Genomic DNA, 23720 nt, shown 5'->3' on the forward strand with positions numbered 1-23720 from the left:
TTGCTCCCAGTGCTTTCCAGAAATCATTCTTGGAGTACCCAAAAGGCTCGCGCTCGGTCAAAAGCCCTCAATCTCTCTCCATCCTTTCCTACTATAAGCCACCCCCTCCGCTTCGCCAACCAAGATGTCAACCGAGTCAACGGAGCGAGTTACCCTGCCTGAGACTGTTGCCGACTGGGAAAAGGACATGGCCAAGTATCCAGAGCTAGACGCGGCATACCTCCATCAGGCTGAACTGAAAGTGAAACTAAAATCCGCCTCGACCATCGATGAGAAGCAGTTCTTGCTTCTTCGCGTGTTATGGAAGGAACCTGCCATTGAGCCCGTGCTTGACAGTGACATATTCAACCCTGAGCATGCAGGCCTTCAGGAGTGGATGGAAAAAGCCGAGGCCTCTCTCAGAAACTACAAATCCTGGAAGAAATACTGCAAATCTCTTGAGAAGCGATCCGCCCAGATACCAGAGGGAACATTTGCCCTGGCGGAGGCAGCTCAGCGACACGCTGCGAACATTGAGACTGAAGAGATGCGTCCGACGGCAATCTTCACCCCGAAAAGCCACTTTACTCGAAGCAAAGCCCAGCACCCACCAAAAAAAATCAAAGGCAACTCACTGGCTGAGAAAGAAGAGCATATGAATGATTCCCAGCCGGTGACGCCGGAACGGTCGCTCGCAGATGATGAAGACACAGAGGACGAAGAAGAGGAAGAGAGCCCTTTGGCGCGGAAGCATCCGAAAGAACCCCCATCCGACTCGAATCCTCTGGGAGACAGCCCTTCAGCCCCGAAGACTCCGGAACAGAACCCTTCAGCACCGAAGCATCCGGATGAAAGTCCTTCAGACCCAAAGACTCCAGAAGAGGGCCATTCGACTTTGGAAACCCCAGAGGGCCCCTCGACCCTGGAGACTCCAGAAGACAGCCCGTACACCCTCACGTCCCCCGACGATCCAGACCTGCTCCATATGCTCTACGCACCCTCCCAGGACGAGCAAATAGTCAATACCGCCCTAGTGGACTTCCTGAGCGCTCTAACCCTCCACACCCTCCTCCCCCTGCGCTGGAGCATGCACCGCGTCCCGCTCAAAGCAAACTTCGGAAACGCGTCCTACGAAGCCCGCACAGACGGATACCTTGACATGACGGGCGTAGAGCGCCGCGGGCAACGAATCCGCGCCCTCATCGAAGTCAAAGCCGTGTATCGCAACAGAAAGCGTGCGGCGATCCGTATGCAGGAGGCGGCGCAGACGGTCGCTTGGTTAGCGTCGTACCCGGAACCTGGAGATCGCTTGAATGAGCGGGGAAGACGCATCCACCTTTGCCAAGATAGACACGAGGTTTTCATCTTGTATGCCGAGTACACGGAGAAGTACTTGGAGTACCTGCGGACCGGCGCCGGGGCCAAATCCGACGACCCGGAGACCTTTTTGACCATGCACGAGTTTGGGCCCTGGGATACCACCGACCCAGACCGCATGAAACATCTGGCGCCTATTGTCGTTGCTATTGCTATGCGCGCCGCCGATGACCTCAAGGCTTCTCTCTCCCTTGTTCAGGCTGTTCTCCCTTATCGTTGAGCACGGTTCATCATGGTCCAGACCCCGATATCAACGGTCTACAACGGTTGATCGTTCAGTCGAGTTCTTTTTTTATCATTATACCCAGTCGCTAGCGTATGGGCGTTTCATCCCCTCTCTTGTATTTTCCGAGTTTTGTTTCTTAATCCATGATCCCAAACATTCTTCTCCTGCTATACCATATCCGTAGTGGTTTCCTGCGTAGGATATAGGAGAATCGTATGCTACATATCCGCGACAATTATCCTTATCTGTAATGCCGATCCACGAGGAGGGCTTTCAGCAAAGCTTCGTTGACTTGTCACTAGCACCACCAAGCATCCACCTCAACAGCAGAAGGAGCAACGCATCATTCCGCTTCTCCATATCAAACGGCCTGGTAACACGCATAACAAGCCCATGCCCGTCATGGTACGCCTCAATGACTCGAACATGGTGTTCGCCAATAGAGGAGAATATCAAAACCTGGATGCGTTAGCCGGTTCTCCTCACTTAGAAGGCCAAGTGTAGGCAGCAGCAAACATGGACATGGACATGAACATACCGGCGCATTAACATTCATATGCAGAGAAGTCGTGCACAACCGCGCGCGCGTGATGCAAATCGCCGTCTTGATCTCGCCGTGGAAGAGCGGGACGTCGTCGGGGTCAGCGAACAGCGGGGTTCCGTCCTCGGCCGTCAGCGCCATTTCGCTAATCAGGATGGCGACAATGTGCGGCGCTGTTTCATCGAGCATGTACCACGCTGTCTTTAGCTGCCACTGGGAGCCGTCCGTGAGATCAACGAGGTCGCCGAAGCCGTAGTCGCCCCAACTGCGATGGGCGGTTAGAGGTGTCTGTGCTCCTGTTAATGCGGGGGTAGGAAATGGGAAGACTCACTCGGCATAGCAAATACCTTCAGGGCTTACATCCTCATTTGGTAGTTCGCAGTTCCCGGCGTAACCGCTGAGATATCCTGCGAGGGCGTGCGCGTTCCAGAAGGGCTTTTCACCAATGATTTCGTCCCAGTTGAAATAGTAGTCGCTTTCGTCGTTGCTCTTGTCGTCGCTTCTGTCGTTGCTTTCGTCGTTGCTCTTGTCGTTGCTCTTGTCGTCGCTTTTGTCGTCGCTTTTGTCGTCGCTTTTGTCGTTGCTTTGGTCGTCGCTTTTGTCGTTGCTTTGGTCGTCGCTTTTGTCGTCGCCCTTGTTGTCACTTTTGTCATCACTTTCGTCGTCGATCTCATCGTCGCTATCGTCATATCGTGGCTTGAGAATAACGTCTCTATACGGGGCAAAGAAATGTGGTCCATTGTCCTTAAGATCCATGACTTCACGCCGGATGTCGAGCCCCGCGAGCTCGGACGATGGGATGCGGATGCGCTTGCCGAGGGCATTGTGGATAACCTTAAGCTGGTAACAGCGGGTTATCGCTTCAGGTAGTTTTGGCTTGGATCGGGAGAACATTGTGGAGTTTTGATGATTGTGAGTTGCTCAGTTGGATTTAGGCAGGATTGAGGATGGTTGCGAGTTAAAGAGAAGGGGGGAAGAAGAGCAAGAAGGAGAAAGTTGGATGATTAAGGGTGGTTGATGATTAGCTCTTGACTGAGAAAAGGCATCACATCCGGCTGAGATCAAAGGAGTTTATTATACGGAAAACCTTTCATTATAAGGGCAGTGACACTCCAACTTGATGGCACATTGTTGCCTACTGGTTCCTAGGTCACCGGGGGAGTGACATTCATTGTCAATAAGTGCCTGATCGACTCGTTTAGTGGAAACACACCAATAAGTCCCTCAACAGCTGCCCCTACTTGCAAAAATACTGCCTGTCTCCAAGGACCAGGGCGATTTTAGAGTCCGCTTTCACTTGGCGCAGGCTGCTTTATGGATGGTACAGCGGGACGGGCTTGTTGATCTGATATGGGATCCTGAGGTGTCATGCGACTTGGAAGATGTCGTAGCTATATAATGCTTAGGACTATACAAGGCGCCTCTCTATCACGTAGGTAGTAGTTAGAATAGGCAATAGTCTTTGATCAACGTGCAAGTTTCTTTCTGTGTATCTAGGTACTACATGGGATGAGTGGTCGCTTCGCAACAGGAGATAAGCAACAACGCAAGGTCCCTGGTCGAACTACTAAATAATCCCAGTAACCAAATACTCTCGGGCTAGGCAGCTTTGGAATTCGGCACAGTATCACAGCTAGGAGGTGGGAGTGTGTAACGCGAAAGATATTGGACTCAGCATGAGAGGTCAACAGTTCATGGAGCATAACCGCATTAAGAACCAGAAAAGTCGGCTTCGAAGAGCCTACCCGGAACACTCAGCTTGTAGGCTTATCACTTGCTCCACCCAGCAGGCACTTCGCTAGCGCCATCAACAACTCATCATCCCGATGAAGCATATTGAAAACCGGAGTTGAGCGAACCACCAGATCCACGCCGTCATGATACGCTTCAATAACTCTAAGGTGGTGATGTCCAATGGCTGAGAAACACAGAACCTGTAGCACGTTAGCTCATAGCACTAGATAGGATAAAGAGCCAACCAATCAGACGTACCGGAGCAAGGACATTCATGTCTAAGAAAGGTTGCTTCAAGCGGAGGTACATAACGCGAATAAGTGCTTTGACCTCGCCGTAGAATAGCGGCGTTTCATATCCGTCTTTATTGTCGAGGCTCATCTCGCTGTACATCACGAAGACTATATGCGGAGCTGTCTCTTTCAACATGTACCAGAGTGTTTTCACTCGCCACCGAGTGCCTACAGGGGTAATCTCCGCCAGGCATCCGTAACCAAGGTCACCGTAGCTATACAGCGCTTAGTAGTTGATTTTTCCTTTTGAATCTGGGGTATGGGAAGACTCACTCCGTATAGCAGATTCCACGGGGGCTCGATGCACTGTTGGGCATCTCACACCTAAAAGCGTATCCAATCAAATAACTCGCCAGGGTGTCCGCATTATAATAAGGCTTCATGCCGATGACTCCCTCCCAGTCAACGTACTCCTCGAGGGCCGGCGCCGGTTTGCGGAGAATATCATGATAAGCCGAAAAGAACTTCGGCCCGTTGTCGCCTTCGAGAGACATTGTCGTATGTCGTATGCCAAGTGCTTGGAGATCGGCTTCTGAGAGACGGGGGTTTGAGCGGGTGAGCTCATTGTAGATTGTAGTGAGCTTTTGGCGGCGACTCTTTCGCTCGCTTCGTAGGTCGAGGCGCATGTTTGCTTGAGTGGGCGTTGGAGTTACCAAGTTCTGCAAAAGAGCTCTGTAGAATGGAAGATCGACGTAAGGAGTGGAGGATTATAGAAAAGGCTCGGTGGATGGGTGAGACGCGGATTGAAACTGGGTGGAATAGGTATTTATGAAGAAGATTGAGGAGAGAGGAGGAGGAGTGGGGGAGTCAAGGGTGGCTGGTCACGTGGTGGTGCCTGTTACTCTAGGTACCACCTACACTACACTTGGTCACAGACAAAACAAAATCAGTCCTGGAATGTTCAATCGCAGATGGAGGGCGGTCCACAGGCTTAGGTTGTTGACTTTGAACTTGGACCGCCCAAACACCATCTTGTTAGTCCGATCAGTCGCTCCTCGTCTCGCTTACGCATGTCGATGAGCGGAGTTGTGCGCACGATGAGTTTCTTGCCGTCGTGATAGGCTTCGATAATCCGAACATGATGCTGCCCGATCGCTGAAAACAGCAAGACCTGCAACAAGGTCAGTTGTAGGCACTGGTAAGTGACTGGGGACCATGTACCGGGGCAACAAGATGGGGCCGAGTCGACGATCTCCTCAGCTGCCCGTGCATCACGCGGATCGCGGTCTTGATTTCCCCATGGAAAAGAGCGTCGCCGTCGGGCATTTCGCAGCGCATGAGGAGCACCGAATGCGGTGCCCCGCTGTGTAATGCATGCCATGCAGCAGTGACTTCCCAGGCAGAGCCAAAGGTGTACTCGGCCAGGTCGCCGGAGCCAAAATCGCCCAGGCTAGACGAGAAATAGTTAGGTGCGATCGAACGAGAAAGGAAAGGGTCATGAGTGCTTACTCGGAGTACGAGACGCCGGGCGGACTGGTGGTGTAATGGAGTGCGCCTTGACACTGCAGGAAATACTGTCGCAGGAACCAAGCCAGCTCGCGTGCATTGTGGTAGGCGTCCTCGTCCAACGCCACGTAGTCTTGAAGAGTGTAGATTTCCGGGGCTGATACTGGACCTTTGTAGGGGGTGAAGAATTGCGGTCCGGTACTGTCAAGCAGGGTCATTCGGTCGCTCATTTCCTCGCGCTGGATGTTGACTTCCACCAGTTGCGCCAAGGAGAGTCGCGGACCGAGTGTTTTGACTGCTTCGTACATATCGCTGAGTTGCTGGCGACGTCTCTTTCTTTCAGCCAGAATTGGGTCGGCCATGTTGAGTCTGAGATATTGATGTAGTGTAGCTGTTGGTGATGAGGATGAGGATGAGGATGGTGATGAGGGGGAGGATGTCCGAGAAAGTGGCGAGGAGAAGGGAGAAGGAGGAGAGCCTTTGTTGTGGTCACGTGCGTTGCCGCCGTTACAGGACAAGTTGGCCGCTGATTGGCTGCCGCTCCCCTCTGTCACTTTCCTGGAAGCGCCAGGATCAGTGACACAGAAAACTTCATTTCTTTGAATGGCTGGGAGGCGCTGGGTCGAGAGCGCTTAGCCGCTGACCACGGTCGCTCCTTGTGGGCCCGTGTCAAGAAGCATGGGTATTTATCGTCCTCGGCGTCAGCGAGTCTTGCACTCGCCTTGCCATCCGGTTGTATCACTTATCGCGTTCACCAGACTCTCACTTCGCTTCGCCGAGAATAGAACGAATGGCTATCAACCTATCCCTGCCATCAACGATTGAATTATGGAAGAAGCGTGTCGAGGAGCTCGGCATACAGAATCTATCCCTTCATACCTCGAAGCACACCTCTGCTTCGGGAATCCAAGAGCGACAATACTTGCTTATGCGAGTCCTTTGGATAGAGGTCAAGGGTAAAGCCTTCGACTGGGATCTTTCTGGGCTGAAGGAGTGGCAGGAGGAAGCGGACGACCGACTCTCCAAATACAACTCCTGGCGAACATACCGCGAATCCCTGCGATCCCCCCAGATCCCAGAATCCAGCTTTGCCGTTGCCCAGCTATGCCAGCGGCAAGCGGAGGGCATCCGATCCGAAGACATGAGGCCCAGCGTGGCCGTGACCCCAGTGAAGCATCGTTATAACACCCGGCTCAACCCCACGGACCCGGAGTTCGCCAAGGGCCAGCCACCGCTGAAGGGCTTCCGCGAGAGACTGCAAGATATGAAGATCAGTGCGACCACGCCCCAAACGCCCACTGGAAAGCTTCTCGAGGATGAGTATGATGACGGTCCTCCAGATACAGAACCAAGTCCCTACACTGTGGTCAGCCCCGGCGAGCCCGAACTCCAGTCCCTGATGTGGCCGCCGACAAAGGACGAGCAGATTGTCAACGCGGCCTTGGTCAATTATCTGATTGCGCTGACCGTGCATACGGGTCTACCTCTTGAATGGAGCTTTCACCGCATCGCGCTAAAGGCCGACTTTGAGCATACCTCGTATGAAGCCCGAACAGATGGGTACCTCGAAGTCGTGTCCGGGTCCATGTCCTCCAACAATGAAGAGAAGAGGGTGCGTGCCTTGATCGAAGTCAAGGCAGCGCGGCGATACAAGAAGCCCAACCCTATCTGCATGCAGGAAGCTGCACAGGCAGTTGCCTGGCTAAAGAGCTACCCCGACCACGGTGGGCTTCTGAATACTCGTGGTCGACGCATCCATGTTTCCCAGGATAGACATGAAATCTTTATCATCGTCGCGGAGTATGACGAGGCCTACCTAGCGTTCTTGAGAGACGAAAAAGAGAGTCCAGACGCCTTCATGAGAATGCGCCAGTATGGCCCGTGGAACACCTTGGACCGAACCGATATGGAACGCGTTACCCCCATCCTGCTTGCAATCGCACTGCGCGCCAACGCAGACTGCCAAGCAGAGTTCTTTAGCACCGATTCAACACTTGAATAATAATACTTTAGACTTCTTGAATCAAAGTTTGCATGCCCTGGAGCCCCCACCTTACTGTAGAGAACGACCTCGTGCTTGTCGATTCGTGCGAAATGGACCTTGTAGATATCGTCCTGGCTCGTAATACTTTGCCATGGTGATAACCCCTACGACATCTCCTTAGCCCTCACTCATATTGGCAAGATAAGCGGAGGACGGATGTCCAAGAGGCCAGCGGCTAGGGCAAGTCAAATTTTGACCAGTGGGAGTCTTTGGGCAAATACCGAGCATAGCTCGTTGTTTCGTTATATCTCGGCAGGACAGCAGTAAGCCGTTCGGCCATTGATTCGTCTGCTCATTCAGCGAAGGGGAGCCACTGGCCATACTATTTCTTTCCTACAGCAACAAGTCTACAACCTTACTAGGTCTACTCCGCTACTGCCTAGTGCTTTTCCCGAAGTCAACCACTAAACCAATGCTCTGCGTTCTTCCTCTTCCTGAGCTGGTGGTGTAAACAACTCAGTGTCAGGAATAATGTATGGATCTCGGATCCTACAAGCCCCTAGGCTTATCACGTATTCGGAGGAAAGAATAGCCCGCATCACGTAGAGTCGCATCTAAGGTTGGATAGCTTGGTAGCAGCCCTGCGCCCGATTTGTTCGTTGCCTTTAGTTCAAGGAAATGCCGTATCAACGACATATATATTAGCACTCAATCTGGCGAAATTGTATATCAAATATATGGTAGGATGACCGATCTCCCACGCCATGTGTTGATTTGTATCTACTGCCGATTCAATCTGGCCGGCAATGTATATAGTCGACCTTGGGAAAGCTACGTGCTACCATATATACAACCCGGTTATACTCACCCATCCTAGCCCGGAATCTGCATGATGTCGATAATATGCAAGAAACAGTTAGAAGGTACAAACATCCCATCGCCAAAGTCAAACTTAGGATCGTGCAACTTTATGTTAGTCCCGTACACTATATATTTCTGCAGAAGACCTTAGATCCTGGTTATATCTAAGTTGAGTACCGATCCAAACAGGTGGAACTCCCTAACATGCGGACGGAGCAGGATTGACGGGATCAATTTGCTGGATTTCTGCTGTAATAGTCAGAACATTCAGGTAGAACTACGCGTACCTTCACCATGTCATTTCGAGCGGCTGCCAGATCTGTCTGTATGACTTCAGGCACGGAGGACGAGAGACTGTTATATACACTAGAAAGCAAGAGCGCCATAACTCCCTGCAGCCTATGATAGAGTTGTGAGATCAAGATGCTTATGCATCGGCTGGGAGAAGGGGGAAGTGCGAATGCTAGTACCACATGATACTTAGCCTGCGCAGTTAAGCAAAAAGCGAATAGAGATGACTTATCATCGTTGGTAGGCTAAGCTAAGTACAGTCCAGGAACATCATAATGAATAGAGTCAACCTTGGAATGATACTCCCAAAAAGCCAAGAGACGCTCATTTGTCCGTTTGCTTTTGCAGCAAGTCCTCGACCAACACGCGCTGCTCGGCGTCCAAAACGTCCATCCCGTTAATCTTCCTATTATAGAGCAAGGTCAAAATAGGGAGGTATAGGGATTTAACAGCTTTATCCGCGACCGTCAAGCCTTCAGCATCTGGCTTCATGTAATTGTGTCCCACGGCCTCATGTCTAAGCAGAAGCATCTCGAAAGCCTCTTCGATGCGATAGACTGCGAAATAATGCAGGGCTGTCTGACCAGACTTATCTTCGGCTGTCACATCGGCGCCGGCCTTGACCAGCCACTCAATCATGTAGCATCTTTCCTCGATCGAAGCCGCGAAGAGCAATGGTGTTGTGCCGTTCAGATCCGGTACATTAGCATCTGCACCCGCATCCAGGAGGTCTTCCAATGCCCATCGATCATGGCGGATGGCATAGTGGATGGCAGTCTCCCCGTCTGCGTTGCGGGCGTCTAGGTCGATCCCTGCCAACACGAGGACTTTGCACCTTTTGAATAACATCCGGTCTTCGTTTGCCACTGCTACATGCAGGGCGGTCTCTTTGTTGGGTCCGAAAGCATTAATGTCCGCTCCTTGGTCAATCAGAAACTGAATAGTTTCAGGGTCCGCTTTCTTCGCGACATGGTGTAGTATGGATGAACCATCTTCCATCAAGATGCGGACGTTTGCGCCACAGCGGATAAATTCTTTGATTACCGCTAGGTCAGTCGTGTGGAAAACCGGAGGTTTCTCTTGCTTGAATGAGGGGCCAGGGTTGACCATGAATCCTGCGTTGACAAGAGGTTGAATTAGACTGACACGCTTGTGTATGGCTGCGGCGGTCAGGGGGTTGAGCGCGTCTTCTTTGGCGTCGACATGAGCGCCGCGGGAGAGTAAGAGGGCGACTATTCTGTCGTGTCCTCCGGCGACGGCTTGAGCCAAAGGGGTGTATCCGTAGTCTTTAATAGCATTCATATCGCAGCCCCAATCAAGCAGAAGCTCAACAACAGAAAGGTGGCCTCTGACAGCCGCATAATTCAGAGCACTACATTTGTATCTGGTAACATCATTTACCCGAGCTCCAGCACTGAGTAGTAAATGTGCAATGGCTACAACTCCATTGATGGCGGATATGTGTAGCAGAGTTCGCGACCCCTTGTTGCCATCCGGGAAGATGGCATTGGCATCAGCCCCAGCTTTAAGGAGCACGTCAACAGTTGCGGACCTCGCGCGCACCACGGCCTCCCATAAAGGGGTCAAACCCTCACTATCCCCAGCATTGACGTCGGCTCCGTAGGAAATCAGCAGCTCGGCGAGATCCGCATGTCCCTTTTTTGCGGCAAGATGTAGAGGCGTGATAAATTTTGTCTCATGGCTCACAAGTCCCCAGTCATTCCATCCAAACTCAGCAAGTAACTGCACCATGCCCAAGTGACCCTTTCTTGTGGCATGGATAATAAGCTCAGGCTTCAGCGCCCGGGCAGGGGTCGGGTTTGTCCGGCGTCCAGCTTCCAAAAGACACCGGGCAATATCTTCACAGTTCTTGGTAACGGCGATCGACATACTGTAATACCAGTCGCGGTTGTAATCCACCCAGTTTTCCGGTGCAGCAGCTAGGATCATACGGACCATGCCGAGACCGCCGGGGAAACAAGCGATTTGAAGCGGCGTTTTTCCGGACGTATCAATGGTCGAGGGACAGGGACCGACTTGGAGTAGAAGTGAGAGCGCTTCGGTATTGCGGCGGCGGACAGCTGCGTGGAAGGCAGTCGACGAACCGTTGTTCGATCGCCGAGGAGTCAAAATGTAGGGATCAGCACCATTCAGCAACAGGCGCTCCACGGCTACATTGAGACCATTCCTGACGGCCCATATCAGCGCTGTTGCGTCCGTGTCATTTCGTATGTATGTTGCGCCAATCCGGTAGAGAGAAGGCGACAAGAGGTCATTAAGATAGGTTGATGAACGGGCGAAACAGTTCAGGTCCGCGACGTCAAGATTGCTGGCAATGAGATGGATTAGTTCCCGTGGAAGGTGCGAAAGCTGGGACTCGGGTGGGGTAGTCCTTTCCCATTCCATTCCATCAGGCGGGGGCGACTGATTGTTTTGATCTGCGGGCATCTTCTATGTTTGAGACTAAAAGAAGATGCGGATTCTGCTCAGAAGGTGATGGAGTATTGTGTTGAGATGAGGTGGTGTCTGAGCAAGTCAAAGTCGGGTCGGTCGGTGAGTATTTATAGGCGGCAGACCAGCTGCGAAGCGAGTGAATGGAAACACTAAATAGGAGCAAGTGATAGTGAATGAAGCGCCCTTGTTGATTTTCGCCTCCCTGGCCCCGTCCCAATATTGAAGTGGGGCATTCACTGACAAGCTTCCCCCCACATTGTAGCTGTGGTCACTTCTATCATAATAGGCTGGAGTGATGGTCCGCCCGCGGGCGGAGGGTCTGAAGGCTGTTGTCCGGTCCCTGCTAGCGCTTGTTCGCTTATTGGAATTACAGACATTTTTATTGTACGCAAGATACTTGTTCGATGCTTTGCATGCTCAGTAACTAGGGAGTTCGGGACCGATGTCTCCCCTCTCGACTTCTCGCCCTCAAGCGGCAGTCAAAAATGCGGAGATACGGGAACCAATGTGGTCTTATTGCAGGTGTGCGAGGATCGTAACGCAATGCGCCTCGGGATAGAATTTTCAATACGCATCTTGAATCTAGCGAGAACACTCAAGCTATGACACAATATCAGCTTCCATATGAAAGGAATCAATGACCAGCAAACAAGCTTCACCTACATTGATTGCATAGCTGAAAGCCCCTAAGCTCCAAAGTCAACCTTGATAAACTCCCACGGCGTCCTGTCCTGCCCTTCCTCAGCGACAACCAACTCCCCCCCCTTGCTGTTCACCAGCCCTCATTGCCCGAAAACCCCCATTAAACCAGACAAGCAAAACATGCCCGCCGCTTGGATGCTGGCGCGCGCAGAAGAACTCCCACTCCCCAAGACACTGCGCAGTGGCCACAAACGTCCATTTCCTTTCATCGTTCCCCTTTGGGCCATTGTGTCCGATGAAGTTGCCCGAGACAACGTTCTGGAAACCCAGCCAGAGACCCTTGTTCCGCACACAACTCCACCAGTTCCCACGTCCAATTTTGCCTCTGCATGTGAGACCGTCGCTTTTCAAGCCGGGGAGCAGACATAGATATCCATATATTAAGGTGATAACGTAGCCGGTGGTTGGATCGCGGATGATGAAGGTCGAGCCAGGTTCCGGGCATGCGGCGACTGGGACGGGGGAGGCAGGCATTTTAGCATCGGCGCACGGCGAGGAGCTGCGAGTTGTATGGGTGGGTGTATCTTGGCCGATGGAATCATCGATGGGGGACAACGATAGTTTCTCGAAGCTCATGATTGATGCAGGTTGTGGGTTCTTAGTGAGGGCGTCGTTTGCGACGTGGAAAACTAGGATGATCTGATAAGAAGAATTGGTTACACAGCCAGACAAAGTAATAACTTAAGCTGTTGTCCGATTTGCTGAACAACAATTTGAATGAACTTGGCTTGTGGGAGAGTGGGGGGAGAGAAATGAAGAGGTCGGGGGAGGAGCAACACAACACAAACGGACCACGGTCACGAGACTAGTTAGCCTCGAGGCATTTCTGAGCAGATTGCAAACTTGATTCTCTTAATCTGTTAATCTACGCCCCTGGCCATCATGCTACGGTGCTCTCCGTCCTTAAACATCATAACATATTGACTCAGGTAACAGTTTTCTGAGTAGCCTTTAATGTCAAGCAAGTTAAGGATCTGTGTCTAACAAGCTTGAATGATTATAGTATTCTCAAGACTGACCTGGGAGTCCCCCTTTTCCACCCTTACCGGTAACACCTTCAAGACAACAATTCCGGCACACTTGTTGCCCTCCCTGCTCCTCACAACAAGGTCACACCAAGAAAGCCGAAGCTCAGACCTCGAGAAACTCCCACAATGACCCAAAAACACCGACCTCGGCAACAACAAGCCGATCCCCCAAATTGCCACCTGTAAGCATAGGCCTAAACCCAGTCTCGTACTTGACAAGCATGCGATACCCGCCACCCGGGTGCGGCCGCACACAGAACTTGGCGTCGTCACTGTGCAATATACCAGTGGCGCCAAATTGTCGCTGTTGCCACCAATCAGTCTCGATAAACCTGGCAGACACGGCGTTCCTGAACTCGAGCCATAGATCCGGACTCTCGATGCAACGCCAATGGCTTCCACCATCATGAGCTTTCCCTGCGTCGTGGAGTCTGAGCATGCCGTCTTGCAGCGAGATCACTCGGCCTGTTTTGATGTGCCGGATTATGAATGTCCCCCCGGCGTAGGGGCACGTAGGCTGGGCCTGAGCTGGGACTTGAGGACTTGGAGGTCTATCTGGGCGATGATCCGCCGCTGGTGACGTGCTGCTATCGCGCCCTGCTGTTTGCGATGTCGTGGATGATGATGGTGGCGGTGCGACTGCATTGTCTTCCACGATTTGCCGCTCAGCGAGGGTACGGCGGAGAGAGCGAGCCCGTTGCTCTTGTGCGTTGAGGCTATGGGATTTCATTTTGATTGTCGTTTTCGACGGCGTCTTGATGGCGAAGGTTGTGTGGCTTTGGCCGAGTGAAAATTCGGAAAGTGATGACGAGCTTGATCTCGGGATAGACTTCCTGGGTCACGAGGTTTGAGTATCGGAACTCACCACCGGAACCTCCATTGGGTTTATGATTGCAGATGATGACCATGTATCTTGATGGGTTGAACAAAGATAGGGACTCTTAAGGCTGCCTGTGATTGAGGCGCTGGGGCTTATCAGAATTCCCGCGAGCAGGGCAATGTCACTAGGATAATGGGCTAGTTTCTTTCCTAATTTCGTCTTAACAATTTTGAAGGCAGAACTTCTGGGTGTAGTTGGACTTCATTGTTGGTATTCAAGAGTCGATCGAAGAACTCATGGCAGTACTCGGGACGTGTTCGTATGGGGCACTACCGAAAAGTCAGCTCCTGCTTCACTAGGCTCACTACAAGGGGATTGATGTCCTCACGCGGAACCTTGATGAATTCCCAACGCACTCCCTGTGCCCCCCTAGGGTTTCCCATCTTCAAACCGTCTCCGGCCCCAAGTTTCACCAGAGACGCATTACGCGACGCCCTTGTAAGCAGCAAGTATCCACCAGCAGGGTGTTCACAGATGCGAAACAGCAGCCAAGAACGAAAGATCCTACCAGGTGCTGCAGTCCCCGCTTGGTGGTTCCCCCAAGGATCGTGCATCATGTACCGGTGCGAAACCGCGTTCTGGAATGCCCGCCAGCCGTCCTGGTTCCTGGTACAGTTCCACCAGTAGCTGCGCGGCTGCGGAGGTTTGTTTTTGCTATCAAAATTGGGATCACGGTGGAATTCTTCGCGGGGGAGAGGGGCTAGGCGCAAGAGGCCGTCTTTGCCAGTCGTGATCACGAGGCCGGATTCTGCGTCGCGGATTATGAGTGTGGAGCCTGGTTCCGGGGGTGCGATGGCGTTTTTGGAATGGGAGCATATGGAGGGATAATGGCAGCACGGCCCGGGGATGTGGAAGGGGTCGGTGGGAGCGTTCACGTCGGCCGGAGGGGTTGATGGTGTGTTGGAGCTCATGGTGCGGCGGTGCGGCGGTGCGGCGAGTTAAGAGACTCAGACGAGGAACACTGAAGGGAACTGGGAACTAGGAGGCTCGTTTAGAAGATCGAATGACACGAGTAGCTGAAATGGGGCAAGCAACTCACTCTGCTTTCTTCCCTGGAGCAACTTAAACGCAAGTGGCTTCAATGAGAGTGGCGAGAGCGAAGAGACGATAGAGCTGGGGAAAAGGAAAACTGATGGGAACTGGAATGTTTCGTTAGATGACCAGATCAGACAAGTAGGCGGCACAAAGCAAGCAGCGTACTTCGCTATCTAATAAGATTGCGTTGGACGCAAGTGGTTTGAGGAAGTGTGGTGGAGAGAATATTCGAGAAGGAGCAGGAGAAGCACAACACAACCAGAGCAATCCCCCAGTCACGAGACCAATGTACCAGCTTACGCGCGCCCTTGAGGCTGACTGCAAGCCTAGTTTAACTGATAATCGAGTATTAATGTCCTGAACTTTTATCGAACTGTTATGGGACTTACCTTTACTTGAAATACATACAGCCATCCCCTGAAATACCCAGAACATAGAAGTCTAGGCTCCTTTAACAGGCATCTGTCTTACCCCCTAGGATTTGTATAGCCGTGCTCCTACTCACTCGCTGTCTGTATAGCCTTCTTGGGTTCAAGTCCTGAAGCAAGAAAGATGTTTATCTAGGACTTTCCTCCAGTGCTCTTCCACACGCATGGCCTCAAGCTTCAACTCGATTTCTAGAAAATGACATGCTAGAAGAATTGGCTAACAGCACTCTAAAGGTAACGCCCCGAATCCCCCCAGCACTGCCTCACCTACCCATGTTGTTTATACATGGCTGAGTCTCAGATCACCGTTGAGGGCGCTTCAGCGCAGAACAGTATCCTGTCCACAGTGGCGACATTGACATTTGCTCCCGCTTCCAGCAGCAGCTGAACAATCTTGACGTGTCCTGAAGAGACCGGCTTGATATTTCAGTCAGGGAGCACTGCCCCCAATTGAATCAGCCAAGGACTTTGATTCAGAACCAATCAAGATGGTTGTTCACTGTCATTGAGGGAAGGTTGACTCACCAGCTCCATCCATTTGCTGCCTTCGTCAGTATGTATACAAAATGCTGCTTTCCCCGCCATTCCTCGTTTCTCCACAGATCATCCACCCTGGAGAAATACAACCTGCTCATCGTCGCCGATGCGACAGCATCAATGCAAGATTTTCTTACATCGTTGAATACCTCTCTTCCTCGGATTATCTCCATCTCCGCCCTGGCCAGCTGCTTCTCCCGACTGGGAGTGATCGCGTACCGTGACTACACAGACCGGGAAGAGCTAATCAAGTTTTCTCTTGGCCTGTCCCCAACACAAGAGTCTGCAAATCAGCCGGATGTCATCGCATTCACCAAATCACTGGAGGCTGGCGGCGGCGGCGACTACCCAGAAGCCGCAAAGACAGCGTTGGCCGAGGCGTATTCTCTGATGCGACCGGACGCAAAGACGATACCGTAATCCTCCTCTACACCGATGCTCCCCCTCACGGAACAATACCGCAGCCTGAGCATCTGACCAACGCCGACACCGAAGCCCGCGCCCTTTCGCAGCCGCAATCGTACGACGGATTTGGCCCTTCGTTCTTGGATTGGGTATCGGTGGCAAAAGTACTATGGTAGCGTACGGAGAGAAAGGGGCACAGGTCTTTGCACTCTTGCAGTTGGATATGCCGCGTCGCTGCGCCAATTACTACACCTTCCTCTGCGGGATGACCGGCGGCGCGTGTATAAGGCTCGACGATTTAACGTCGGAGTCAATATCCAAGGCATCTATTGAGCTTCTGCTAGCATGGATAAGGGTGTAGAAGCCTAGCGCGCACAGCATCGATGTTGGATTACCGGGACGCTAGTTTTTATATGTCTCGACGGAAGGAATCAAGGACCTCAAAGACGAGAAGGACCCAAAAGCAAGACGACTCTTTACCGTGCCGTACACCCGCAATAGTTCAATCCGTATCACGGAAGTTGCCATCGGGTCAAGCGTCCTTCAGCAGCTGCCCAAAAAGCCGACCCCGGCCACAAATCCGGTTGAGCGTTGGGAAACGACTCGGCGTACCGCGAGATCGCCTCTCAGCATCTAGAGCGAATCGTTACTGAAGACGTCGGTGCAATAGCCATCAACCCCTTATTTGGAGCATTGTGGCGCGTTGTTTGCAAGAATAGGGCGTGGTCCGGACGAGACGAGCTTGTTAATGCTTTCGGCAAGGCAGTGGGAAATATCCAGAATGCAGACAAGAAAAAAGTGATGGAGCAGTGGCTAGAGGAGTGGTACAATTTTCAGCGGAGATCCAGTCCATCATAGACAACATCTCCGACACTGATCGATTTCCCTGCGTATTCTTCGGCCCGACAGTGGAATTTGCGGATGGAGAATCTCTTGACGGCCTGGATAGAGGCGAGCTCCTGGAAATCGGCAGGTCTTGCAAATCCCCCATTTTACGCCGCTTAGGGCGAATCCTCACGCGACTGACGTACGTCAAGGAGCCCAAGAACATGCCTGAGCACGTCACGAAGTCAAATACCAACCAGGTGCGGCCGATCCCCATCCAGCTAACGGGCGAAAAATATGACTGCCAGTTTTAGAAGATCTTGCTGCACACTATAGTTCCCGGGACGCGATTGAGCGCCAGGGCCGCAACGCTTCTTGCCGCACTTGCTGTCCGGATGGGTGTTACTTTCCTGGCCGATGCGGCAGAGTATGAGATGTATAGTTACAGAGATAACTGGAACAATGTCCATGTACAGGAAACATGGCCTCTCGGCTGCTTGAACCTTCTCCTAGATGCCAACCAGACACACAAAACGGCGCGAAAAGAGTCAAATGCCGAAAAGCCGAACAGTCCCCACAGGCTTTTCAAGACATTGGACGTTGCCTTGTTCGAATGTCTGGTTGCCCTCAAGACGCTCGAGATCAGCCTTGACGCCGAGCCGACTATCCACATTCCCTGGACACCCAAGAAGGCAGTCTGCCCCATCGGACCACTGTTCACCTGTCAACTGTGCCAGTATCCTCGCTCTGTGACTATCATGGGCCCTGACGCGAAATGTGGCATTTGTTTGGGGCTTGATCCTCTGGAGTCCTTAGACTCAAACAAGGCGCGCATTGAGATAGGAGCCTCGCACGACACAACTCCTAGTTCTGACGCCACCTGGGTCGAGTGAGATGTAGTGTCCTGCCGGCCCCAGTACATTGTGTACAACATGGAATCGCGCCGGGTCCGTCCAAGTGTCACTACTCTCAAGAACAGAGCACCAATAGCATCAGCATCGGCAAACTTACGGCGCACGTTATCAATTGCAGCAAGTGTAGTAACCAAATAATATGGCCGGAGGAGTATCAACCCAGCACTTTTAATGCATCTTTGTTTGCCTGAGTCCGGCCGGGAGACCATAGTAGGCACCAAAACATCTTTAAGGGCTCTTGCGGCTGAAACCCGGTTTTCATGGCTGGCAAATGATTCGGAGAATCCTGGCAAATCCCCGTTCACGAATCGTTCGATTCACCATCTCATTTCGTCAATAGGAAGCGAGCAGTTCGTGGAAAGGTTCTCCCTTTTCAATCCCCAGGACAGCCCCTTGACCCTTCGAGGAAAGCCTGTTTTCGATGCGAAGCGCCTTATCTCGCATGTCAAGGATCTTGTGTACAGCGGCAAAGCGGCAAAGGTAGACTGCACTCTCTGCTTTTCGTCCTTCCGGCCTTCCGCTGTGATCCCAGCTTGCGGTCGCCGAGGGTGCCTCCAGCGCGTTTGTGCATCCTGCTGCGCCGTGTGGTATGGGAGGAACAGATCCGGTGTGGTCATCAACACAGCTGCCCTTGCATGTCCGTTCTGTCGGCGCTGTCCCGCTCCACGCACCTTGACCAAGTACGGAAAAGGCATGCGCGCGGTCAAAGATGTGAATCCGGCAGTTGAAACGCAAGGAACGTGGATGTTTGCATGGTGCTCAGTATGCTCTACCGCAAAAGGCCATGTTTATGAAACGAGATTGCGCCCTTGGAATGCCGCCTGGGCTTCGGGAATGGACGTGCGAGAGCTGCGAGGAAGAGCTCTGATCTGAGTATGAGGACAGTTCCGCCGGCAGTCGCAGGATTCGACCGTGTCCGCAGTGCGGAATAATAACGGAGAAGGTATCAGGTTGCGGCCATATGGAGTGTCCCGTTGAAGACTGCGGCGTCCACTGTGTTATTTCTGCGGGGAGGAGGTGATTCCTGGCAGGATTTACAAGCACATGGCGGAGGCGCATGGCGGGATATATGGCAATGACGACGCTTATGATGAATGAAAGATGATAGTCGCTTATTGCCAGTGATAGCTTGAACAACTGTTGTCATGATTTGGATTTAGTAGCAGTACATTATAGTGTGCCTTACGCGTCAGGTGTCAGTTCAGTCTCACGTGCCTACATAAATAGCCTACATAAATAACACGCAACAAGTAAAACAAGCTTCCTAGGATATTCACTTTTGTACTAGGCCGCCGGCAAGCTCAGATTCTGAAATGGAATTTGCAATGTAATAGAATCAAGTTCCTGGCAGAGAAGCTTTATTTCCAAAGGACATGTAATATCACACTTGAATGAATTCTCCGAAAGAAATAGGTATATATTGCGCCTTATGGTGCTACCGTGTGTCTCTGGCAAAAAATAAGAATATGCTTAATACCTGGTATCTTCAAGGGCTCCATTGTCTTGACTGGCACGAATAGCCCACAAATAAAGGGGCAATATATGCGGGTAGGAGCTTTTGAATCTCGGACATGGTCTACGCTTTCTACCGAGTACAGACATAGCACGGATAATTTCAACCATCCATTGGTCATGTCTGATTATCATAAATGCAGCCTACTACTCTTTACGCACTGTGCTCTGCAAAAGCTCAAATCCTCTAGGTAGCAGCGGGTAGATCAGTGCCTTGTTGTTAACTCGCCATCGGGCAAACTCTCCAAGTTCAACTTTCTACTCCAACAGGTGGGCTCTCTATGTACCCCCTCCCGCTCTCCTCGGCCCCGCCTCCCTTTTGGTGCTGGCTCTTCCGTGCTGGCTGAGGCTTAGCATTGCCAGTGGGCCCGGGCAACAAGCGGCTAAGCCAGTCGGAACACCAGGCAACACAGCCTTGTGGGCACTGCCCTGCGCCCCGGCGACGCGGCGTATGTACTCCGTACTCTAGGCCCGCCCGCACAGCCGTCATCAGCAATCAACAAACTAGCGATTATAAAAAGCCTCGTATCCCCGCGATTCCAATTGTCTTTCATCTTTCTCGCTTATTTCTCAGAACCCAGATTAGCAAGTCCCAACCGCACCATGAACCTCCACTCCGCCCTCTACTACACCGCCATCCTCTTCGGCGCCCTCATAGGCGCGTACACAGGCTGGTCCTCTTCAGACAGCGACTACGAGCTAAATACCGCCGCCGCGCCGAAATTCCTCACATACATCCACGACAAGATCCCCAGCTTCCGGATCCCGGTCCCGCTTCCAAGCGCGCTCACGAACATCCTGTCTAAGAAAGACCGCACCCTCCTTGTTGGATATACGCACGGCTTTAAATTCGAGTATAGGACGGCCGACCTGAATCGTCTTAGCCGGTCGCAGCGGGATACAGCCCTTGCTGCGGTGAAGGTGTATTTTGAGACACATACGGGCGAGGAAATCGATAAGGCCATTGCGGAGGGGGATGCGCTGGCGCTTGCAACGGCTGCCGAGGCTAAACGTGGACAGGTGGGTGTTGGGGTTTCTTGGACGGCGGGGAGTAGGACGGCGTGTCTTAAGCTTAATGATCAGTGGGGAGCGACTAAGAAATGGGGGCCGTTGGAGGGGTACATGAAGATTACGCGCGAGGAAAACTTTAATAATGAGATGTATTGTGGCCCGACCTTTACGTTAACGATTTTGAGCAAGCAGTTTGATATTGTTGACAAGTCGAAGGAGAAGGGGAAGGCGGAGAAGGAGGGGGAGAAGGTTGATCGCAAGCTCTGAAGCAGACCAGCCGAGCTTTGTCCTATGGCCAGCAAGACACAGCGCAGACGGATCACAGCACGGGATAGTGGGTCTCTGTAATGTGTCTAGTTAGGAGACCAAATCTCCATCAATTATGTTCCGCCTCGGTTCATCGCCGTCTTCAGAACTCATCTTTGCAGCAGGGAAATGGATATCCAAGAATTACTGAATTGCGACAAGCAGAACCCCATGCCTCATTGCCGTAGTATCGTCCCACGACGAGTGAAGCCCCAGCAAAGCCCCAGTCCGCGCACAGACCAGCGGCGCCCCCGAGTGTCCCCAGTACGTCCAGGCGTCATGCTTTAATGTCCCAATATCCGAGTTATCTTGCGGATCCGCACCGGGAATCAGACCATTCAACTGGCCCTCCGAGATCTCGAGTAAGCCGTAGCCCGTTGAGCGGGGTCTTGAAGACTCAAGATCGTCGGCGCCGGGCTGACCAATGCAGACGATGGGTGTTTGGTTTATACTTGGGCAATCTGCGGAGGCGGAAGCCAAGGGGATGGGGATGGATGTGAAGAGAGGTACATTCTGAACGCCAGTCTCCACCTCGACGCAGATAACCCTTGCAAGCGCCGAATCTCGCCGTATATCCCAGGCGCGGCACTCAATTTGTACCGCGCGCCCGGTAAGATCGAGAACCCACTTGCGCCGATTTGTCTGCCACTCTTCCTCGTCCTCGCCGAAGCAGTGCGCGCAGGTAAAAAACCAGCCGTCGGAGCTGATGCAGACTGCTGTACCGGCTTCAGCTTGCGCGAATATAAACGTCGCGTGAAGGGCGTTTGTAATGTGGTGTCCGTAGGACGAGGCGTCCATTGCGAAAGCGTTGCTGGTGGTGGGTAAGCGGAGACGTTCTTGCTTTCTTCGCAGGAGACGCGTTTCTTCTGTCGTTAGGCCGGGGAGGGGTCCTCGCTTTGGGTGGATGAGATGGATGGGTTTGTTGGACTCGGACTCGTTCGCGTTGACTGTTGGAATCGACCAAGTGTTCGGGTTCAGGTTTGGGGACGTTTCGGGTGCTGTGTTGGCAGACTTGCGAGTGGCGGATCGAAGTACGCGAGGCATTGTGACACACTGGAGGGGTGACCTAGGGGCGGCGATTGCTCTGAGGGCCCTAGAAGCGGCTCTTCGGGGGTTTAAATAGACCGTCCATGAGATCGAAAGGCCTAGCCCTTTGACTGGTGACCAATCAGACCATGTAAAATACCCTGTAGCCCGCGTGCTAAGTGGTTGCAGTACTTTAGTTTAACCCCTTAAAAAATAAAGGTTATTTTATTAGGTAAATAATAACTTACGTGGCTTTTTAGCTTAATAGTTACATGCTAGTATTATAATAACCTAATTTAGCTTTTAAAAAGTAATTTTAGCTTGTTTTAAGCTTTAAAAAGCCCCATGTAAATACTTAAAGCCTTTAAAAAATATTAAGCACCTATTTTTATTAAAAAAGCACTTATTTTTTTTTTTAGGCTTAAACAAGCTAAAACTAGGCTAAAAACTACTTTTTAAATATTTTTAAAAACTAGGAGGTCCCAGGTTTAAACCTGGGTATAGTTATATAAGTTTTTTTTTTTATAGGTTAGTTAAATTAGGTAAAGTTAAAAAGTTAATTTACTACTTTTTAATTAGGCTAGTACAGCGGCAGAAACCTTTAAAAAGTATTAAACTTTTAAATTTTAATTTTATATATAAAAATTTAATATGCTTGGCTTAGTAAAAAAGTGTTAATTTTTGCTTATTTAAACTAGTAACTTTAAATTAATAAAAAACTATTATTTAAAATATATTTAGAACGGCCCTGTACTTAAAATTATAAAAAAAATTAAAAAGTATTATTTTAATATTTAAAAAATTTATAAATTAAAAACCTAGCATAACTTTATGGTATTAAGTTTTTTATACTTATTTATAGCCTTATTTAATTTATAAATATTTAAGTAAGCTATTTAACTAATAAAAACTAAGTAAAGATAACTAGCCGTAATACAAAAAAGATAATTAGGAGTAAAAAAAAAATAAGTAAATAAGTAAACTAATTTTATATTAAGATTTAGGTAACTTAATTATAAAAGGCTTAAGCTTAAAAACTAGGAAATACTATAGTTAAATTAATTAGCTAAATATTTTAGTAAATAAAATATATATATATGCTAAGTAGCCCTGTATTTAATATTTATTAATTATATTAAAGCTATATTACTAGCCTTTAACTCTTAAGGCTTAAATTAATTATAATTAAAAAGCTTTTTAAATAAAATTTCACCTAGTATCTTAATATAAAAAACTGCTATATATATTAAACCTAGTAAAAAGTCCTTTTTTAATATATTTAAAATTACTTTATTAATAGTTATTCCCTGTGCCTTATAAATAATAATAATATATATAAAAGTTAAAAAAAACTAGGTGTGGTAATAGGTTATATTTACCCTAGTAAACTCTTATTTTAAAAAATAAATAAGTATAATATAATCCTTATTATTAATAATAACACCTGGCCTAATATACTTATTAAACTTAATATAAATAGCACCTGGGAGATTTATACATAAATTAAAGTTAGGTAACTAGTTAATATTAATAATAATGCCTAAAAATTTATTTACTAGGCTAGCTTTAACCTAATAATTTTTTATTAATATAACACAGGCGCTTATATAAAGGTATAAAGTAAAATATAAATTACTTATATTTTTAGTTAATATAGTTTTTATATTTTTATTTTTATATATAGTATTAATAACTAAAACTACATGGTTTAAATCTTGCAACATGTTATAATTTTAGGTAAAAACCTAAGTTTTTTTATAATATATACATAATATATTTTTAAAATTATTTTTGCTATTATAAATTAATTATATATATAATAAAAAAAGTTTTTAATTATTTCTTATTACCCTATTATAATAAAAATTTTATAAAATAGTTTTAAAGGCTTTTACATGTAGATTACTTTTGTCCTGCTACTAAAT

The 23720-nt window shown here is 49.9% G+C and overlaps 11 protein-coding genes across 11 annotated transcripts; 5 read left to right on the forward strand and 6 right to left on the reverse strand.

The window, feature by feature from the left end:
* Window positions 1-124: 124 nt before the first annotated feature.
* On the forward strand, window positions 125-1576 carry DSM5745_04467 (uncharacterized protein; the record flags this gene model as incomplete). Its single annotated transcript, XM_026746483.1, has 1 exon — window positions 125-1576. One exon carries the CDS (start codon window positions 125-127, stop codon window positions 1574-1576), a length of 1452 nt encoding a protein of 483 aa, XP_026605479.1.
* Window positions 1577-1855: 279 nt separating this feature from the next.
* Window positions 1856-3017, reverse strand: DSM5745_04468 (uncharacterized protein; the record flags this gene model as incomplete). Its single annotated transcript, XM_026746484.1, has 3 exons — window positions 1856-2041; window positions 2121-2388; window positions 2455-3017. The coding sequence occupies 3 exons, from the start codon at window positions 3015-3017 to the stop codon at window positions 1856-1858; spliced, it is 1017 nt and encodes a 338-aa protein (XP_026605480.1).
* Window positions 3018-3877: 860 nt separating this feature from the next.
* Window positions 3878-4776, reverse strand: DSM5745_04469 (uncharacterized protein; the record flags this gene model as incomplete). Its single annotated transcript, XM_026746485.1, has 3 exons — window positions 3878-4057; window positions 4116-4365; window positions 4424-4776. The coding sequence occupies 3 exons, from the start codon at window positions 4774-4776 to the stop codon at window positions 3878-3880; spliced, it is 783 nt and encodes a 260-aa protein (XP_026605481.1).
* A 305-nt stretch (window positions 4777-5081) lies between these two features.
* On the reverse strand, window positions 5082-5958 carry DSM5745_04470 (uncharacterized protein; the record flags this gene model as incomplete). The annotated part of the gene is made up of 3 exons (XM_026746486.1): window positions 5082-5261; window positions 5312-5540; window positions 5600-5958. 3 exons carry the CDS (start codon window positions 5956-5958, stop codon window positions 5082-5084), a joined length of 768 nt encoding a protein of 255 aa, XP_026605482.1.
* Window positions 5959-6386: 428 nt separating this feature from the next.
* Window positions 6387-7598, forward strand: DSM5745_04471 (uncharacterized protein; the record flags this gene model as incomplete). The annotated part of the gene is made up of 1 exon (XM_026746487.1): window positions 6387-7598. One exon carries the CDS (start codon window positions 6387-6389, stop codon window positions 7596-7598), a length of 1212 nt encoding a protein of 403 aa, XP_026605483.1.
* A 1458-nt stretch (window positions 7599-9056) lies between these two features.
* DSM5745_04472 (uncharacterized protein) lies at window positions 9057-11180 on the reverse strand (the record flags this gene model as incomplete). The annotated part of the gene is made up of 1 exon (XM_026746488.1): window positions 9057-11180. The coding sequence occupies one exon, from the start codon at window positions 11178-11180 to the stop codon at window positions 9057-9059; it is 2124 nt and encodes a 707-aa protein (XP_026605484.1).
* A 1839-nt stretch (window positions 11181-13019) lies between these two features.
* DSM5745_04473 (uncharacterized protein) lies at window positions 13020-13646 on the reverse strand (the record flags this gene model as incomplete). Its single annotated transcript, XM_026746489.1, has 1 exon — window positions 13020-13646. The coding sequence occupies one exon, from the start codon at window positions 13644-13646 to the stop codon at window positions 13020-13022; it is 627 nt and encodes a 208-aa protein (XP_026605485.1).
* Window positions 13647-15814: 2168 nt separating this feature from the next.
* On the forward strand, window positions 15815-16216 carry DSM5745_04474 (uncharacterized protein; the record flags this gene model as incomplete). Its single annotated transcript, XM_026746490.1, has 1 exon — window positions 15815-16216. One exon carries the CDS (start codon window positions 15815-15817, stop codon window positions 16214-16216), a length of 402 nt encoding a protein of 133 aa, XP_026605486.1.
* A 1034-nt stretch (window positions 16217-17250) lies between these two features.
* On the forward strand, window positions 17251-17919 carry DSM5745_04475 (uncharacterized protein; the record flags this gene model as incomplete). The annotated part of the gene is made up of 2 exons (XM_026746491.1): window positions 17251-17286; window positions 17341-17919. The coding sequence occupies 2 exons, from the start codon at window positions 17251-17253 to the stop codon at window positions 17917-17919; spliced, it is 615 nt and encodes a 204-aa protein (XP_026605487.1).
* A 2136-nt stretch (window positions 17920-20055) lies between these two features.
* Window positions 20056-20730, forward strand: DSM5745_04476 (uncharacterized protein; the record flags this gene model as incomplete). Its single annotated transcript, XM_026746492.1, has 1 exon — window positions 20056-20730. The coding sequence occupies one exon, from the start codon at window positions 20056-20058 to the stop codon at window positions 20728-20730; it is 675 nt and encodes a 224-aa protein (XP_026605488.1).
* A 183-nt stretch (window positions 20731-20913) lies between these two features.
* Window positions 20914-21813, reverse strand: DSM5745_04477 (S1 family peptidase; the record flags this gene model as incomplete). The annotated part of the gene is made up of 1 exon (XM_026746493.1): window positions 20914-21813. The coding sequence occupies one exon, from the start codon at window positions 21811-21813 to the stop codon at window positions 20914-20916; it is 900 nt and encodes a 299-aa protein (XP_026605489.1).
* Window positions 21814-23720: the final 1907 nt, after the last annotated feature.

Source organism: Aspergillus mulundensis (assembly GCF_003369625.1).
Source record: "Aspergillus mulundensis strain DSM 5745 chromosome Unknown scaffold_3, whole genome shotgun sequence".
Lineage (NCBI taxonomy): Eukaryota > Fungi > Ascomycota > Eurotiomycetes > Eurotiales > Aspergillaceae > Aspergillus > Aspergillus mulundensis.